The sequence below is a fragment of the Geotrypetes seraphini genome, chromosome 15, assembly GCF_902459505.1.
Source record: "Geotrypetes seraphini chromosome 15, aGeoSer1.1, whole genome shotgun sequence".
In the NCBI taxonomy this organism is placed as follows: Eukaryota; Metazoa; Chordata; class Amphibia; order Gymnophiona; family Dermophiidae; genus Geotrypetes; species Geotrypetes seraphini.
In genome coordinates this window covers 8,269,108-8,289,426 of record NC_047098.1, presented here as the reverse complement: position 1 = coordinate 8,289,426, position 20,319 = coordinate 8,269,108, and the positions used below count along the sequence as shown (strand labels likewise).

The following is a 20,319-nucleotide window of genomic DNA, read 5'->3' as shown; positions in this document are numbered from 1 at the left end:
AGATGTCTCATCTATCCTCATTGCTGTGGACAAATATGGCTAAAGCATGATGCACCAGTCAAAAACCCCAGGGCTGTGTTCTGTCCGAGCCTTAATGGTGACTTGTGGTAAGCGCAGAAAAAGAATTGCAGTAGCAAAACTTCCCAGAAATTATCGGCAGATAGTAATAATAATAATTTTATTTTTTATATACCGCCTAACCAAAAATGGTTCTAGTCATACAGATCATGAAGGGCATGGAGAGAGTAGAGAGGGACAGATTCTTCAAACTTTCGAAAAATAAAAGAACAAGAGGGCACTTGGAAAAACGAATGCTAGGAAGTTCTTCTTTATCCAACGAGTGGTGGACACCTGGAATGTGCTTTCAGAGGGCGTGATAGGGCAGAGTACAGTACTGGGATTTAAGAAAGAATTGGATAATTTCCTGCTGGAAAAGGGGATAGAAGGGTATAAATAGAGGATTACTGCACAGGTCCTGGACCTGTTGGGCCGCCGCGTGAGCGGACTGCTGGGCATGATGGACCTCAGGTCTGACCCAGCAGAGGCATTGCTTATGTTCTTAAGAGTACAATTTAAAAGGAAAATACAATTCTAAGCAATGTACAATAAATAGGAACTGAGCCTACAGTGGAAAATATGATTTTAAAGAAAAGTACAATTTAAAAGAATGGTTCCAAGTGGTTTACAACAAATAAGAACCGATCGTACAGTAAAAATGCAATTTAAAAGGTGATACATTACATAAAAGAAGCATGGAATTTTTAAAAGAGAAAACCAGTTAGGATACCAATTTTTCAAATAGTTGGGTCTTCAATAATTTTCTAAAATCAAGATAAGAAGAAGATCCTACCATAATTTTACTGAATCACCCATTCAATTTAGCAGCTTGAAAAGAGAGAGTTCTCTCCAGAAATCTTTTGGAACGACATAATTTAACAGAAGTTAATGTAAACCAACAGACTCTGCGTGTGACCTTATTTGGGTGGTTCAGAGAAAAATGGGAGACAAGGTATCCAGGTGACAAGCCAAAAATGGATTTGGAACAGATACAAGCAAACTTAGACAAAACTCTGGCCTCAATCGGCAGCCAGTGAAGTTTCAAATAATATGGTGTAATATGCTCCCAGTTTTTCAATCCAAAAATCAATCGAACTGCGTTGTTTTGAACTACACTCAATTTTCTTAAAAGCACGCTTAAAAAGTAGAGTTAACAGCTTCCTTAACAAAAAGCGTCATCAAAAGAGTAAGCGAGCGATCCCTAAATGCAAACTAAGGTAGAAGTGACAGCATGTACCAGAATCTATGACAACTGCAGATATAATTGCCATTCCTCTTAAGAGTAGCAAGCAGGTCCCTGGAGTGGCCCTAGTGGTTGGTGCAGTGGACTGTAGAGAAGGGGACCCAGGCCCATATCCCACAGAAACTGGTACATTAGTGGTGGAAAGTGTGATACTTGTAGGCGTAGGAGCAGGAGGGGGGGTCAGTTACCACTTGGGGATTAAGGGCAGGGTCATGCTTTTATCCCTTCAGTGGTTATCTGGTCAGTTTGGACACCTTTTTGACAGGGGAAGATTCTCAAATATTCGCAGTAAAATCTGGCAGGCCGCTGTCGCAGCCACTACTGTAATTATTTCAAAAAGGCGAGTTATTCTTTAAAAAAAAATGCACATGGAAATGAGAGTCGCGGAGGATCGCTAAATTTGAATGTGCCGATCGCTGGTGTTATTGACTGACATATGCACAGAATAGATGCACAAGTTAAAAAAAAAAGACCCCAAATTAAAGATTGGCAGGAGGGATGCCCTTTCCCTCCCACAACCAAGCAATCCCGATACTCCCTCCCCCTGGCAGTGGGAGGGTTGCTCACTCTCCCCACCCCACCCCTGCCATTACACTCCCATTGACCTCCTGCTTCCCCTTGCCTTGTTTACAAAGGCCAGCCAGAGGGATGCTTTCTACCTGCGGCCAGCAGGCCGGGGAGGGGCCTAAGGCTCTGATTGGCCCAGACACCTAAGGCCCCTCCCATAAGATGCACCAGGGAGGGGAAGGTCTGCCATTTTGAAGAGGCGGGCCTACTGGCTGGAGGTAGGAGGCATTCCTTCAGTCGGCCTTCGTAAACAAGGGAAGGTGGGAAGCAGGAAGGAGTGGGAATCCCTCCCATTGCTTAGGAGTATGTCAGGGGGAGGGGTTTGCTTTATGGCCAGAGGGAGTGGACATCTCTCATGCCAGGGATGGGGTGGGAAAGGAGGGTTGCTTGGCGTTGGGGAGGGAGTGGGCATCCCTCCTAGGGCGGAGGTTGCTTGACAGCAGCAAAATTTTCTGTCAGGTCTGAGCTTTCAAGCCTTACTTTCTTGTCAATGCCTGAGCCAATCGGCACTCAGGCACTGACCAGAAAGTAAGGCTAGGACAGCTCAGACCTGACAGAAAATGTTGCTCAGAGATGTAGAAACAAAAAAAGCAAAAACCTCCCAAACCCCAAGAACTGGAACCAGACAAGGGGACAATGGAACCAGACAAGAGTGGGGACGGTAGAGCTACACAACACAATCTACAAATAATTTTTATGTATACACGGGAGAGCCCTCAGTCACACAGCCACCCACTAGAAACTCCCAGCGGTACAGGCTGTCACTTGGCTTACACCCAGAAGAGTGTTAACTGTGAAACATCCCCGGGCTCTACTTTGTGTTTTTTAGTGATAAAGTGCACCCAACAGTGCTAAGTGTGAAAAAAGATATAAATAAATCAAAAAAACACACTCTACCATTCACGGCAATTGTCTCTACCCCTTGTCCAGGGGGCCAAAGTATCAAACGTCCATATCCAACAAAGCAAAAAATACCAACAGGAAGTACTTAGCTTCTCCGTGGAAACAAACAGCCAGCAGAGGTCTTGGTTCGTCCGACAGGACTCCGTTTCGGGGGTGCACACCCCCTTCTTCAGGAACGGCTGGACTGCGCTGTGACCCTCCAAATCATCCGGCACAGCTTGGATTGACAGAGCGGGAATGATAAACAAATATGGTGCTTTACCAGTTGGTAGGGTTAGAACTGAAATACAGCTTCGAAAAAGTGGGTTTTCAGCCTGGACTTGAAGCTCGATGTACTGATTCAGGCAGGTTGCCCCAGGCATAAGGCGCAGCAAGGCAGAAGGGATGGCAGTAGAGGAGAGGGATACAGACAAGAGGCTTGCCTGACGAACAGAGTTCCAGGGGCGGAGTATAGGGAGAGATGAAAGAGGAGTTTGAACTATATGCAAGTGGACAAGGAGCTAATGAAGTGATCTAGTCCTACCCAAAACATGCCTCCAGTGTGCCCCCTTGAGATTTAGACAAACTGCATAGAAAAATATCTTTAAAATTAGTTTTGAAAATAGTGATTTGGACGTTTTTGAAAAAAAAAAAAAAAAAAAAAATATATATATATATATATATCCTCCTGCCACTTTGTGCCATTTTTTAAAATGTTTTTTGAAAATGAGCCTCTTAGGGGGTCTTTTACTAAAGATTAACGCATATTCTGTTACACAAAGCATACAAGTTGTGACAACCTGCCCTATCAGTTTGGGATTTGCCTGCGAATTCTCTGGATCAGTGTCCGGTACTGAAGATTTGATGCTGTGAGTTTTAAAAATAATGGAAGAATGAAGAGAGAATGTTTCAAGGGGAAAGATGCTCTGAGCTTCACGAGGTTAATGCATGTTGAATTTTTGGTGGGTGGTTTTTCGTTCTTGCACCCTAACTTATTTCAGACATTATTTAACCTTGTTTGATATTTCTTACAGAGCAGACCAGAACTGTGTTTGTGGGGAAGTTCCCTGCACCCTTTCCATCTTGTTTTCTGTGTTTTAGTGCTGTTCAATTGCTTTGGTACTAACTGAAGGGGACTTCACAGCACTGGAGAAGGAGGCGGAGCTGAAAAATATAAATTTCACCCTCCTGTGGCCAACTTGCAAATATGGGATGTTCACCTGCTGTCAGGACTTGTATGCTGTGTTAAAAGAGAACATTATTGAGGTGAGTACCTAATCTTCCCTTATCTGCAGTATGTCCCATAGAAATAAATTGGATCCTGTGACAGATAGCATGCACTAATCTTTAGTAAAAGACCCCCTTAATGTTCCAAACAACCACAGAAAACCAAAGAGCAGCCAAAAAAAATGAAAATAAAGAGATTGTTTGTCTCTGTGCTACCTATTTAACCTTTGCTGCATTTAGTCTACAGATATCGAGGAGCACCATGCACGGATTGAACTGAATGAATTCGAGAACTGCTTTGTTCTTCATGATTTGAATTCCCTTTATGGAACCTTTGTCAATGATTGCCATATTCAGAATGCAGCAGTGAAACTCTCACCAGGAGATATCCTGCGCTTTGGTTCTAGTGGATCCTGTTACGAGCTATTGTTAGAAATTTCATCTCAGGTAAGAACACCGTCCAACCCAAACACGCCTGCTCTTTCTCCATCTTTTTTGGTTTGCACAGGACAATTCAGCATTTCCCTGCTGGCCAAACAAAATAGAATGTTATGAAAGATTCATACTCTTGTGTACCGTGTGTGGTTTTGGTTGTTCGTCTCAATAAAGATATAGAAGATCTAGATAAGGTACAGAGAAGTATGAAAATTCAATAAAAGGGTTGGACCAGCTCCTTTGTGAAAAAATGCTAATCAGGCCAGGGCTCTGAGAGGGGATTTAATAGAGATTTTTAAATTCTTGAGTGGACTGGAACACCTAAATAAGGAAATGTTATTTATTCCTTTAAATAGTACTAGGACTAGAGCAGTGGTCTCAAAGTCAAACCCTTTGCAGGGCCTCATTTTGGATTTGTAAGGTACTTGGAGGGCCGCAGGAAAAAATAGCTAGTGTCTTATTAAAGATATGACCATTTTGCATGAGGTAAAACTCTTTGGGCTAGATTCACTAACCTTTTTTCCGGGAGCGATCCGTGGCCGATTCCACCAGGCCCGATCAATTCACAACGCAAACAAATTCAAATTAGGGCGATCGAAGGAACGGCCCCCTCCGACCGCACAGATCGCGAGTTTGCAATCCTGACGCATGCACAGACCAGCTGCTTTTCCTGCAGATGGTCTGCGCATGCGTTTTGTGTCCGGGTTTGTTTTTTTTTTATTTCTGGTTTGTTTGTTTTTTTTGTATGCGCACTGACTTTCCTTCTCTCCCCTTCTAGCTGCTCTTGCCGCCTAGACTCTCCTGCTCTATGCAGCCCTTCCCCGCAGTGCAGCCCTGCTTTAAAACCACTGGCTGCACCAGTTGGTAGGGTTAGAACTGAAATACAGCTTCGAAAAAGTGGGTTTTCAGCCTGGATTTGAAGCCCAATGTACTGAGTCAGGCAGGTTGCCCCAGGCACACAGCGCAGCAAGGCAGAAGGGATGGCAGTAGAGGAGAGGGATACAGACAAGAGGCTTGCCTGACGAACAGAGTTCCAGGGGTGGAGTATAGGGAGAGATGTGGGGAAGGGCGGCATTTTTCCCCACAGACTCAGCAGGCTTGCTGTTTGAATGGGCCTCGATTTTCCTGCTCTCCCCACCCCGGTGGCAGCAGCCTCTTCCCTTTCGCCGACTGTCAGCTGGTCATGTCCTGCTCTCTGCCGCCTTCCCTGTAGTGTGAGCCCACGGATTTAAAGCGGGGCTGCAATAATGGCAACTGTCTTCCATATTCCAAGCCTCTGATAGTGTGCTCCAGGTCCAACTACTTCTGATGGATAGAAATTCAGAACTTGGATGTCCTGGCGGCAACACACAGCTCTGTAGACCGAGCCACAAGTCAAAGTTGAAACCTTTTACGGGGGGAATCGCGTGACTGCTTGCCCTGGATCGGTAAGGGGTTTGGCCAGGTACTAGGGACCTGGATTGTAGAGAATGACACGGGGACCGTTTACTGCGGTAAAATTTTCCTAGGAACTGAATAATTTATCAATTGAAATTCATAAATAGCTGTAGAAAAAAATAAATCCACATATCAAGGACTATGATGATTTCTAGTCATTATTTATTTCTAGATTTGTACCCCCCTCTCTAAACTTTCCTTTCCTACAGATGTTTTGTCCTCCAGTGAAACGGCGCACAGCATGGCCAGGGGAACTTCAGTTAATCTCCCAAAACAGGCCCCATTCGACTCCATTGACCACCTCACAACTTCCTTTCCTTCAGTCTCAGCATTCGTCTGCGATTCTCGGTAACTGGATTCATGGAGGAAATGGAACAGTGCCTCACCCTCCGAACAGAAGCAGATCATGTAGCGCAGGAAGCCGAAAGATGTGCCTTGCCTTCTCAGCTGACGCCACCAAAAAGCCACCCGCAAACAGGCAAGGTATTTCATAGTAGTGAAAAAAGAAAATAACCTCTTCTTTCTTGTTTTTTTTTCTCTTTAAATTCAGGCATGGTCAGGTAGCTCTGGGAGCCATCACCTTCCCACGGATTATAGGGGCTCGTGCCTCCAAGTTATTGACCTCCAATAATGGCAACTGTCTTCCCTCTTCCAAGCCTCTGATAGTGTGCTCCAGGTCCAACCTGTTCTGATGGATAGAAATTCAGAACTTGGATGTCCTGGCGGCAACTCACAGCTCTGTAGTTTGAGCCACAAGTCAAAGTTGAAACCTTTTAAGGGGGGATCACGTGATTGTTTGCCCTGGATCGGTAAAGGGTTTGGCCAGGTACTAGGGACCTGGATTGGCCACCGTGAGAACGGGCTACTGGGCTTGATGGACCATTCAAGAATTGCATTTAGACTTGTTAACATACATTCAAATTGTAAGTGTTATAGATTGCCTATTTTCAGATTATATGACCAGCATAATTTGGAAAAAGGTGTCCATTGAACTGTATGACATTAAAAAAAACCAACAAAACACATAGGCTGCTTAACTGAAGAGGATCAGGAAGCATGAAAAGTCTGAAGACCTTATAGTTTTCCAATTGACATCTTGAATAGAATAAACAATCTTATCCTTCCGTATTTTTTTAAAGATGTAAACAAGTCTGGGGACATTTGCTTAAAGAGATTATAAAACTTAGAAGCTGCAGAGAATGACACAGTGACAGAATTTGTCACTGTCCCCGCGGATTTAAATTATGCCTGCTTACTTTTAAATCATTATTATTTAAAACCCCTGCTTTTATTTTTAGAGTTTTAATTCCTCATCTTACCTCAAGACAGTTAAGATCACAAGATCAACACTTATTGGCCATTCCCTCACTGAAAGTTATCAATACGAGGCGTCACACCATTTTCTCAATAACAGCTCCCCAGTCTTGGAATGACCTCCCACTATTTATTAGAGAGGAAAAGCACTTAGATAAACTCAAGTCCAAACTTAAGAGTTTCCTTTTTATAGATGCTTTTAGTGAATAAATCTTAAAGACTCGGTCTCTTTTTACTTTCTATTTTATATATTATTATAAATTTTATCTGTTGCCCTTCCTATTGTTTTTTCCTTAAATGTTATTAAATTAATATTGATTGTAACCCATTAATAATTTTCCCTCTGCCTTGATATTGTATGTATAAGTTAAACTATGTATAGAAATGTTTGTATTTGTTATTTTTAATTCAATATGACTATTGTTTGTCTGATTTGTTGCCCATATTTGATTATTTATGAAATTGTACATCGCCTAGAAATTGTGATAGGCAATTAATCAAATTATATAATAAACTTGGAAACTTGGATAACTGCAGGAAACCATCCCCATGTCATTCTTTATGGAGAAAGGGAAGAATCAGAGTATGAATGGACACAACCACTGACTCTCAAGCCTTACATTGAAGAATGCTGGTGTAGGACTGAGGTTGAGATAGATACTAAAGAATGATACGGGATGGTTTCCCATGGCTGTCCATGGAGACGGTGACAAATTCTGACACCATGCCTTTGTGGAGAAGTGGCCTGGTGGTTAGAGCTGCTGCCTCAGCACCCTGAGGTTGTATGTTTGATCCCAGCACTGCTCCTTGTGACCCTGAGTAAGTCCATTGCCTCAGGAACCATAGATTGTGAGTGCACTGGGACAGATAGGGAAAATACTTAGAATACCTGATTTTAAAACTTGCTGTACACTGCCTTGGGTGAATCGCTTCACAAAGGTGATGAATAAATCCTGATAAATATTATTACTGTCCCCTCACCATTTCTTAAATATCAAATTCCATAATGTTCTTGCAGTACATCATGTCAAACTATGTAATAATAAATAAAATTCTTTTTTCTATCTTTGTTGTCTGGTCATTTTGCTTTTTCTGATCATGTTTCTCCTAGTCCCCCAGTTTCTGCTTTCCTCTGCCTTTTCTTAACTTTCTTTCCATCCCAGTCTTGTCTGCTCTGCTCCCCTTTCTCCCTCCCTCGAATCCTAGTCAGTTTTGTCTTCCTCCTTCTCTCCACCCTTGTAGCGGAGCATTTCCTCCCTTTTCCTTCACTCCCTCCCAACCTCCAACATATCTTGGCCCCATCTCTTTTCTTCTCCATCCCCATAGTCCTGAACCTCTGCGTCTCTTCCAGCCATTTTGCTTCCTGCCTTTCTGTTGTGCAGCATCTTTCCCTCCATTCCGCTCTACTGTGCAGAGCTCTGGCCCGCCTCTCCCCTCTTGCGTCTTCCTTAAAACTTGCTATTTGTTAACTCCAGAGCTCGCCGGTAGCGATAGTGATTCACTTATGCTGCTGCTGCCCTGTCTTGACATCTTCATCCTGCTGCCATGAACCTCCCACATGGAAACAGGGAATCATGCTAGAGAAGGTGGGTCCCATCAGCAGTGAGAAGACATCAAGGCAGGCCGCTGGCAGAGTATGTGAGTTGCTTCTGCTGCTGACGAGTTGTGAAGGAAGCAAAGCAAATTTTAAGGTAGACACGAGGGAGGAAGAGAGGAAGGGTACTGAAATGCTATGTGGCAGAGTGAAATTTTGATGTTGTACACGGGGATATAATACTGTCCCCATTTGCTTTCTATCCATCCCTGAGGTATTAAAGTCTATTTTGTCACAGACACTGTGGATCCCTGTGGGTTTCCTGTTGGTCCCCTCCTTCTAACAGAATCATTTAAATGCACAAGAGGAGAGTCTCAATTGAAAGAAAGCTCTGGAATGAGGGGGCCTAGGATGAAGGTGACAGGGGACAGATTGAGTAGTAAATCTAAGGAAATACTTCTTCATTGAAAAGGTGATGAAAGCATACTGACGGAGGTGCTGGAGCCGAAAACCATATCTGAGTTCAAGAAATCTTGGATCGAGTGTATAGGATCTCTTAAGGGAGAGCATGGATGGACAGACTAGATAGGCCGTTTAATCTTTCTCTGTCTTCGTTTTCTCTGTTACTATTGCCTTCCATAATTCTCCTTTTTTTGTGCGTTTTTTTTCTTCATTAGGAAACAACCTATCAATGGGAAATGGAGCATCTCCAACCTTGGATTTACTTCTGCAGGAAAAGGTGAAATGTATATGTTGGACTAGATACTTTTGCTTCTGAGTCTATGGAAGCTTTGCAGAATTTTCTAGATGTGTAAAGGCTGATGGAAAGTCATCACAGCTGACTTTTCTTGCCTAGAGTAAGAGGGCTATTTTTAAAATAGCCCGTCCAGGGGCACAGTTCTTGGGTAGTTTGCATGGATTTTCAAAGGGAAAGACATGCGGGAATCCACTGCTTGCCCTGGATCGGGAGCATGGAATGTTTCTACTCTTTGGGGTTCCGTAATCTTTTGTTACTCTTTGGGATTCCGGAATCTTGCTATTCTTTACGATTCTGAATGGAATGTTGCTACTCCTTGGGTTTTGGCCAGGTACTAGGGACACTAGGACTTCTCAAACGCACTTAATTTGATGTAGAACTGAGCATGCTCAGGGAGTCCTGGAATTGGCGGCTGATGGCATGCCACCGCAATCCACATTGTACAAGCAGGAAAAGCAGACAGGGAGCGGCTTGGGCACTAAATTTCTTTGACTGGGTGGGCTTTGGCATCCCCAACTGTAAAGGTATGTTTAATGTGCATGTGGGGGATGGAGAGAGGATAAATGTGTTCTCCCCCCCCCCCCTCCAGTCCTCCCTGGCTCACCCCCAGGCTTTGGAGGGCGGACTACTCCCCTGGTTTTAATTAAGCTAAGGTTTTTCAGGCAGGCCTTTTATATAGCTAAATCAATATTTATCTGGTAAATGGCTTTTGAGAAATTGTTCTTCATGTGTTTTGAGAACTGCCATCTTAATTTGAAGGCGTAAAGGTTTGATGCTGAATCGTACTTTGTCACCCTGGTCAGTTGGAACCCCAAGAGACAAGAATCAGAAGTTGAGAAAGAAGGCACATTGTTTTTTCCTTAGTTCAAAATCACTTTAGTGTCCCCGATAATTTTAGCAGAGTAGAGGTACTGGAATTCAGAAAGGTTTGAGATAAGCAGAGGATCCATAATGCCAAGAATTTGATGGTAAAGCAGGAGGTGTATCCTACACAGATTGATATGTTAAGACAAAAACAGCAGGAGGATTGCAGTATACTTTATAAGAACATAAGAGTCGCCATACTGGGACAAACCAAACGTCCATCAAGCTCAGTATCCTGTTTCCAACAGTGGCCAACCCAGTTCCCAAGTGCCTGGCAAGAACCCAAGAAGGAAAACAGATTTTATGCTGCTTATCCTAGGAATAAGCAGTGGATTTCCTGAAGTCCTTCTTAATAATGGCTTATGGACTTCTCTTTTAGGAAATTTATCCAAACATGTTTTTAAACCCTGCTAAGCTAACTGCTTTCACTACATTCTCCAGCAACAAATTCCAGAGTTTACACATTGAGTTAAGAAATATTTTCTCCAGTTTGTTTTAAATCTACTACTTAGTAGTTTCATTGCATGACCCCCTAGTCCTAGTATTTTTGGAAAGAGTAAACAATTCACATCTACTCATTCTTCTCCACTCAAGAAGGGTATTGGCATACCATACCCCTAATTAACTGTAGTATGATTGTATCTGGATCCATGAAAGCCGGGGAGGCCATTGCTATTATGGATTTTGGGCATGCTCAAGACATATATGAGAGGAAGTTGAGATGATAGGTGAAAAATATGTGCAAAGGGTGAATTAGTATTGGTTGCCTTTGTGAATTTTATATACACATCTACTAAAAGTGAATTATCTTTCAACTGGGCAGACTGGATGAGCCAATTTGGTCTTTACCTGCAGTCACTTACTGTGTTACTGTGATTGTATCAGGTGCTAGTATTTATTTTTTATTTGCAAGTAAATTAATCAAACATTTTATGTGCATATAGGATCAAATGTTGAAAATGGATAACGAAGCTTACCACCTCATAGCTTTAGAAAGTGAATCAAAATATAAGGATGTGGTGATAGCAAATCTCCGGGAAAGAGTTGCAGCTTTGATACAACAGATTGCTCAGTCGAGCTCCTCCAAAAGCAACGCAGGTGTTACAGAGAAAGTGTTTGCTCTTGAGCAGGAAATTACAGCAAAGACAGAGGAGATTCGAAACCTAAAGGAGCAGGTATATTAACTGGGGACAACCACATAGGGGCTTGTTCACTGGCAGCCAGTAAGAGCCAGATTCTGTATAGGACACCTAACCTGGCACTACTAGGCACCCTAATCAAGGATGCCTAACTATGGAATCTGTGAGTTGGTGGTGGTTGTTTTTTATTGGCTTAATTGGCATGGTAATTGACCACGCCAGTTATCAGCCAATCAAAAGAAATTAAATCACCAATTAAGAGTTCCGCACAGAACCCTTAGGATGCCTAAGTCAAGACACCCTCCGCCATGCAACAAATTACTAAAAATTGGAAAGATTATACTAAATTAAATTATATATTCTGGTGGAATTCAGTTTGCCACATATATAAGATGGAAAAGATGATAGCATTGCAACAAGGAAAATCTCATAATTTTAATAAAATATGGGGACCATTGACTACTTACTCTAATGATCAGATATCTTAAGCACATGATTAGTCTATATTTGGGTTAGGGTGGAAAACAGGTATAATATGGTCATGGAAATATTGATAATACGGGGGGATATTTATTTGTTATATTTATAAGAACATGTGTTTGTAATCACAAGTGATTTTGTGAAAATTGTATTAATTTTTAAGTACACTTGTTGTAAGAATTAAAAAGGAATAAAGAATTAAAAAAAAAAAAAAAAAGACACCCTCCGAAACTTAAGTAGGCATGGATAAGTTAGGCTCCAGTAGGCAGGATTCTATAAAGGATGCCTAGCAGTTGATTGACAACCATGCTGAACGGCACCATTTATAGAATCTGGCCTTAAGTGCATAACTTCATTATCTGTATATTTTCAAATTTTGTACAGATAACTGGATCAAAAATTATGTGAACATGTGATGCTGCCCCAGATATGGGGAAGGGGCAAATGTCCAGATGCTACTTCATGTTAAGGCCCATTCCCTCTGTTCACTTGATCATAGACTTTTCTTCCCTTTGGATTCTCACCTTTGTAATCTCTTGTTTGGATTACTGTAATTCTCTTTATTATGGTCTACAGGTTACACAATTGCAAAAGCAGCCATATTTTGTACTAAATGCAATCCGATTACTCTTTGATATTAAGACATATGATCGTCTCCCCCTCCCCTTTCTTTCTTTCTGAGTACTGGCTTCCCGTTGTCTTTAGAATTGTTGCATGATTGACTTGAACTTGTTTTTTGGGGTTTGTTTGTTTTTTTAGATTTGCCCTTTATAGCTCTAGAGCAGGGGTGTCAAAGTCCCTCCTCGAGGGCCGCAATCCAGTCGGGTCATGAACCCTAATGAAATAATGTAATCCCTGGATTTGGCCAGGCTCTTCTAAATTGTAAATCGCATTGCACTCCTGGGACATATTGGTGATCCATAAATACTAATGTAATGTAATATATATAATGCTCTTGTGTTCCTTATATCTGCAGTACTGGCCCAACATATGACTGACTTGCAATCCTGTGGAGTTTAAAAACAGATGTCTAGTAACAGATGTGGGGATTATTAGAATCTGTAAATTACTATCTCAGATAACTTCTGTTTTAATTGGTAAAATGACCATTTCCTGTATCCTGTACATGATTTCTGTTTCCTTTTTCCTAGCTTGACAGTTTGCAGAAAGGCTCAAGTCAAGTCCTCTGTCATTCCCTTAGTGTGAGAGACTGTGAAATTTCAAACTTAAAATCCGAAGGAGATAAGTTAAGAAAGAACTTATCTGTCACTTCAGGTATGATTTTCCATGTGTGTGATTGCCCAGTTTTTCAGAAGTTATTTGTCCTGATAAGATGAATCCTTATGGTATTAACAAGTGGCATCACCTGAGATTTCGGTTTGTCAGGTTAGAGGCTTTTCCTAAGCTTTGTGGTCAATAGGTGACATTTCTGTCTCATCAGAGATGGTCTCTGAGGAAAATGTTTGAACATATACAGTAGGCCTCTATTTATTTATGCTTAGTGCATGATAACATATCACAAATGAAGGATTGATAAGTAGGGGGCCATAAGATTGTGAATAAAGGCATCTTCAGGAAAACAACACTCTGAGGAATGCCTCCAAGTACTGAATTATATAACAGTGCATCATTTATTGGAATAAAAATTCTTAATCCCAAATCACTGACATTAATTGAATGAAAAAAGAGAGTGGATTTTGTAAAGGATTTTCTGTCTTGATAATGATACAGTCCAGAGTATAACTGTATGGGGGGGAGGGGGATATTCCTAAAGCAGCATTGAATTTTTAAAAATAAATATTTGTTAAAGCGAGGATACATATCGGTGGTAACTAGGCATCAAAGTGGCAAGCTTCCATGCGCTGACAAAGAGACTGACAGTTTAAGTTGTATTGCAATGTGCAGCACCAATATGCACTACTGTGAACCATAGGCTGTTTCCCATTCACCATAAAATTCCTATGTCCTACTACTAATTATTTCTATAGCTCTACCAGATGCATGCAGCGCTGCATAGAGTCACAAAGAATAAGAAAACAGTCCCTCCTCCAAAGAGCTTACAATCTATGTCCTTCCTATTCTGAAGAAAGCCACAGCATGACGGATGAAACGTCGGTTCTTTCTACACAGACGCGGCAGGACCTGGAAACTTGCTACGATCATGATATATTGACCGCTTAACACAGTAAAATGTTAAAGCGGTTTACAATAAAAGTAGAATAATTTACAATAAAATAAAACACATAAAAACAATACAATCATGAAAGCAAAATAACAAAATATAAGCAAAACATAATCGTAATATAAACTTTCATCTATTCTATAAAAATCAGACTTAAAATGCAAAAAATTCCTAATATGAATCATAATCATTTCCTGCTGTTTGGCGCTTTACAAAATGCAGTATAACTATCAATTCTGTGAAGCACTGTGGGTAATGAATTACAGAGTGAAGAGTCAACTTAAAAGAGAGCCCTGTGTCTGGTAGCAATTAGGCTTTGATGTGAGAGTACATCGCTGCAAATTGCCTGTCTATGGGCAATAGCTTACAATCTAAAGTATGCCTTGTGTTGAAGAAACTTAATAGCGTTTTCATAGAAAATGTCTTGTTTTTCATCAGGTTTGGTGACCACATTGCAGAAAGAGGCCAGTACAAAGGAACAGCAAATAATTCAAATGAAACTGGAAGCAGAGAATCTAAAGAAGGAGAACAGAGAAAAAGACGGCCAGCTTGCTGTAATATCTGTCAAGGTCAGGATGCAACCTTCCCTCCACAGTTTATTTTTAAGACAGGCATTTAAGTTGGCAAGGCTGAATTGCTATCGAAGTCCACATAGTGATGCTACTGAAATCCAGGCAGGCACCCGTAGTGTGGCAGACAGAGCAAGGGAGGAGTTAGCAACCTACTTTCTAGTGCAATAGCTGCATCATTCTGGATAGTAGGGTATTCTCCCCATGCTTGTGAGCAGTGCAGAAGGAATCCATTCCAGGTTTTCGACTCCTCCTCCAGAAGACTCTGCTGCCCCCTTCAGTTTGTCTTTCTGATCGCAAGCTGGAAGGTGTCTTTCTGACCTGCTCTGTATATTTCTTTATTATTTTCAGTATTTCTCACTGTTTTTGCAGCTATCGGTACACCAGAGCTCCCTAGTGCAGGGGAAAACTCTGCCTGTGTGGAGAAGAAGCAGGCTTGGGTTGGCAGATTAATCCCTTAATAAAAGAGGAGACATAGTATTTAGAATTTTTTATTTATAAAAATTAATGTAATGTATTAAAAAAAAAATAGAGAATTAGAATAAAATTTAAGATATAGAGGGTATCCTGAAAAAGTATTAAGGAAATCATACCGTAGGGCAAAATATAACCATCAAGAATGGCTTTTACAGCCTCTCGGTTCTATCACTTTGTCAGATCAGTACATAGGCTAGGTTGATCTTCGCAAAAAGCAAATTCAATCATGTTTCCTGGCTTCTGTCAAAACTTCACTGGCTTCCAGTGATTTCTAGGATTCATTTTAAATGTACCTACCTAATTTTCAAGATCCTACATGGCATTTTTCCTCCCCTAATCCCACTATCCTGGAATTCTTCGAGACCTGACACTACCAGATCCGCCCACAAATTCAAACTATCTTTCCCCATGTATGCAGATAAATTAGGGAAATCCCTTTTCTTCAAATTCACCGAGCTTTGGAATAACCTCCCTGCCCTGCTGCGGAACCTAGGCTCATTCCAATTATTCCGAAAGCATCTGAAAACCTGGCTTTTCTCCAAAACGTAAAGCTATCTATTGAAAATGTAAAGCTAGCTATCCTCTTCATAACCTCTAATTTCTTATGATGTCCTTACATATTAGGTAATATATATATGTCAGTTATTATTGTTCATAAGTACAGAATAATATATTGTATTTACAGTGGTACATGAAAGGAATTCAAGTGTATGTTTTATGAGATCGTTTTAAATTTCTATGTTACACATGTGGATGTATGAAAATGAATAAAAAATTTAAAACAAAAAATAAAATAAAATGTCTAGGAGACATTTTTCAAAACTGAAAAAAGAAAAAATTATGTCCTTCCCTCATTTATTGAATTACCTGTAAACCGTGCCGAGCTCTATCTTTATGGAGATGGTCCGGTATACAAACTTAAGGTTTAGTTTAGTTTACATAATGTACAAGTTATACTTGTCAGCCAGCAGATGGAGAAAGAGACCTAAGAACTGTGAGCGCAATGCGGCCACAGCTCACCAGTATTCTCTGTTTCCAGTAGATCTGATGAGCTTCCTATGCATCATGAAGAGGAACCAAGACTCCACACCCTGGGGGATACCTGAAGGAGACCAGGTCTTCCCCTTTTTAGTAATTGATTAGATCCCCTCCCCACCCAGTTTAAAAAAAAAACCCAAACCCTCCACAAAGCATACAGAAAGATGTGCATAGATATAATTTGCTTACATTTTCCCCACAGAGCCTCAGAGCTGCTAAAGTGGTAATTTGACATGAGGAAGCTCATGCATCTTCCCCCTCCTCTCTTCAGCTAAGTTGCTCTGGGAGCAGTGCATTGTTCATAGAAAAATATACCAACTCTATTTCTTTCAAATTCTTCAAACAAAAAATAATTCAAATGATTTGCTAGAAAAATTCTTATTCTATGGAGGAAAAGCCTCAGAAGCCCGTCTCTAGCCAGAACAAGTCTTGCTAGGAGAATAGAAAGGGTAAGTATCTCATTGGCTTATAAAAATCCTCCTGGTTTAAACTCTTGATGCTCTTGAAAATCTTCCAAAAACGTGTTGAGACACCAAATAAAGTGGCTAAATAGCTCTGTAAACACAGTTCATATCAGGCGATTCATAAACTGAAGAAACAGCTACTCTGTTGATGCAAAATTTTTAGCTTGTTCATAAATGCAGGGCTAGCTTGGCATTAGGTGCTTTTCTCTTGATATAGGGACACTGGATCATCTGTTGTTCTATTGTCCTTTAATACTCAAGTTCTGGAAGTCGATATGGGGACAGATTAATGCTATTCTTGAGGCTTCGATTCCTTTGACATATGAGGCAGTCAGATGTGGGATGATGTTACATCTGAAGCCCTCATTGGATATATATAGAGGGCGGCTTTTCCTTATCATACAATTGGTTATGCGTAACTGGAAGAACTGGGATCGCCTTAACTTTAATTTTTGGTGGGCAATTTATAGATTTGAAAAAATGAACGCAGATATACTGGGTCATACTCAGGGCAGGATTAACCAGTAGGCCAAGTAAGCACGTGTCTAGGGTCCGAAATGGTCAGGGGGGCCCAATGAAGGAGGGCATCAACATTGTTTTTAACAAACGGCGATGGGCCCCTCCAGCATCGATCGGCAACGCGGGCCCCCCGATCAGCAATGCAGACCCCACCCTGATTGGCAACATAGCCCCTCCCCATTGACGGAAAGTAAGACAAGCAAGCAACTTGGGTAAGAAAGGCAATGGGAACTGTAATTGTGCAAGTGGTGCTGCTTGCCCAAAGCTTCCCTCTGACGCAGCTTCCTGTTTCTGCCTAGGCGCATGGTGGGGTGGGGCAGGGCAGGGGGCCCAGTGTACTTGTGTGCCTAGGGGCCCTCGATGAATTAATCCTGCCCTGGTCATACTAAGAGATTTAAGTTAATCTGGGGCCCTTTGATATCTGTTATGGATGCGTTGTAATTGGTTTTTCCTTTGATCCTGTTGGTATATTGCACGCACACCCAGTGGGAGGGATATTTCTGTCATGGTTTCATTCTCTTGCAAGGTATTGGTTGGGTGGGTTTTTTTTGTTGTGGGGATCTTGATTAATTATAAATGCATATATGATTGATGTTGTTTGTGTAGATACTGAACTGCATTTTTGTTAACTTTGGAAAATCAATAAAGATTTAAACAAGAACCTTCTCTCTTGCATATATATGATAGCACTTCATTGTTCCCCAGGGTGCTTACAAAACTTTTCAGAGGGTGCAGGGAGTAGCACCAGATTTTTTTACTGTTACCATTGCAGTCTTCTGAGACTGCTGCTTCCCACCCTTGCTTACTTTTGTATTAAGAGTGTTACGATCTTGTTTCCTCACTTTGTTTATATAGGCTCTGAAATAGTGTAGTCAGATGGCCAGTTTTGGATGGGCCAGCACTACATTTTCTACCCCTCCCCAACACTTCCTCCCCCCAATTCAAAATATAAATACCTGAACAGATGGGACACTAGCTGAAATCCTCCTTCTCCTGCATCATCCAGAACTCCCTCCAAGTTCAGCAGCTGGGGGTAGTTTTACCGAACTGCCACATGCCCCCAGCACACACTTGAAGGTTCTTAAGTTTCGCTGAAGTTGGCACTACTAGTCTCTGCCTCCCTTCTCACAACACTCCAAAGAAAGTAAGTCGTGGACTCCTTCCTGTAATAATTATATTGCACCAACCCTCCTACGATACATAAGACTAGCCTTACTGGGTCAGACCAATGGTCCATCAAGCCCAGTAGCCCGTTCTAACAGTGGCCAATCAAGCTCACTAGTACCTGGCCAAAACCTAAGGTGTAGCAATATTCTATGCTACCATGTCTTTCTCAATAACAGACTATGGACTTTTTCTCCAGGAACTTGTCCAAACCTTTCTTAAAACCAGCTACGCTATCCGCTCTTACCACATCCTCTGGCAACGTGTTTCAGAGCTTAACTATTCTCTGAGTGAAAAAAAATTCCTCCTATTGGTTTTAAAAGTATTTTCCTGTAACTTCATTGCATGTCCCCTAGTCTTTGTCATTTTTGACGGAGCAAAAAATTGATCCACTTGTACCCATTCTACTCCACTCAGGATTTGGTAGACTTCAATCATATCTCCCCTCAGCCATCTCTTTTCCAAGCTGAAGAGCCCTAACCGTCTAACCTTTTTAATCTTTCCTCATATGAGAGGAGTTCCATCCCCTTTACCATCTTGGTCGCTCTTCTTTGAACCTTTTCTAGTGCCACTATATCTTTAGTGAGATAAGGAGACCACTACTTGTTTGTTTGTTTCTTTACTTTATCAAGATTAGCAGCAAAGTGTGATTTTTTTTTGTCTCACTTCCTGAGTGAGGGAGGTATAACATATTACAGGAAAAAAGCAGAAGCCTATCCTATTTCTCTCATCATTTCTGTTCTATGTTATGTTTAGATGTCCAGAATGAGAGAAGAGAAACGTGAAGAGGCAGAGGTCAAGAAAGAAGTACTTGTGTACAAGAATGTAAGTTCCTCTTTCCATTTTTAGTTTGATTAATTGTGTTTTAACATTTTTCATTTCAACTGTTTTTTTACAGAGAGATCTGTAAAACTGTGGTTTAAAATATAGGCAGGGACCCTTCAGACCTCTGCCAGAGATTCTGTTGGGAAGTGGGGGGGTGGCGTTTCATAGTTACTTCTGGATGTTCTCCCCCTTAAGAGTGGCACCCGGCTGGCAGGAGGATTGGTGCATATCTGTGTCTGCCTTTCCACCCACTGGCGTAGTAAAGGTGGGTGAGAGGGTGAACAGTCCACCCTAGGTGCGGTTGGCAGGAGGATTGGTGCATATCTATGTCTGCCTTTCCACCTACAGGTATAGTAAGGGGGGTGCGGGAGGGGGGGTACGAACAGTCCACCCTAGGCACGGCCTTGCCTCTCCTGGCAAGTTAATAGGTGTTCTTTTGGACTTTCCACCCAAACATTCCATTATACAGTCATGCCCAGGGGGGACCCTTTTGTAAATGTGAGTCATTTCTACCCATTCCCAAATTTATTTATTTATTCAATTTTTTAGCCCTTCCTCCCAAAGGAGCCCAGAACGGGTTACAAAGTACATCCATAATAATCCAGACAGAGCAGAGATGACATAAATTACAATATATGTTCAAAAAGTATGTCTGGATCAATATAAGATTTTAATAACTTGTGATAAGTTCAAAAAGGACACCTCAGCCCCACCACTCCACCGCATGTAATATTTTCTATAGTGGGAAGCAAATTGTGGTGCTTCATCATTGGCTGTCACTTTTTGTTTTTGCACTGTTGTTTTTTGTTATTTTTTATATATATATATATATGTGTATTTTCTTTTAAATCTCAATAATTTAAAGAAATAAATATTTCCTTAACACTAAACATTCTCAGTGTCATAGTGTATACCGTATTTTCACGCAAATAACACGCACCCGTATAAAACGCGCACACGGGTATAGCGCGCAGAAATCACGATGATATGCACAAAAACTTTGGTATACCGCGCTCACGGGTATACCGCGCATGCTGCCCGACTCTCCGTTCACCCCCCCCTGACTTCCGTGCACTGCCCCGCCTCTCCGTGCGCTGTCCCGACTCTCCGTTCACCCCCCCTGACTTCCGTGCACTGCCCCGCCT

At 41.6% G+C, this 20,319-nt stretch overlaps 1 protein-coding gene across 5 annotated transcripts in view; it reads left to right on the top strand.

The window, feature by feature from the left end:
* The window catches only part of FHAD1 (forkhead associated phosphopeptide binding domain 1), a 100,098-nt gene that overhangs the window by 10,196 nt on the left and 69,583 nt on the right, over nucleotides 1-20,319 (top strand). For 4 of the 5 annotated variants that reach the window (XM_033922978.1, XM_033922977.1, XM_033922976.1 and 1 more), the window contains exons 3-9: nucleotides 4,217-4,423; nucleotides 6,058-6,331; nucleotides 9,374-9,435; nucleotides 11,262-11,492; nucleotides 13,088-13,211; nucleotides 14,557-14,687; nucleotides 19,106-19,174. In XM_033922978.1, coding sequence (XP_033778869.1) covers nucleotides 4,217-4,423; nucleotides 6,058-6,331; nucleotides 9,374-9,435; nucleotides 11,262-11,492; nucleotides 13,088-13,211; nucleotides 14,557-14,687; nucleotides 19,106-19,174 — 1,098 coding nt within the window. The remainder of the gene's footprint in view (nucleotides 1-4,216; nucleotides 4,424-6,057; nucleotides 6,332-9,373; nucleotides 9,436-11,261; nucleotides 11,493-13,087; nucleotides 13,212-14,556; nucleotides 14,688-19,105; nucleotides 19,175-20,319) is intronic. The other variant, XM_033922975.1, reaches the window with a different exon arrangement.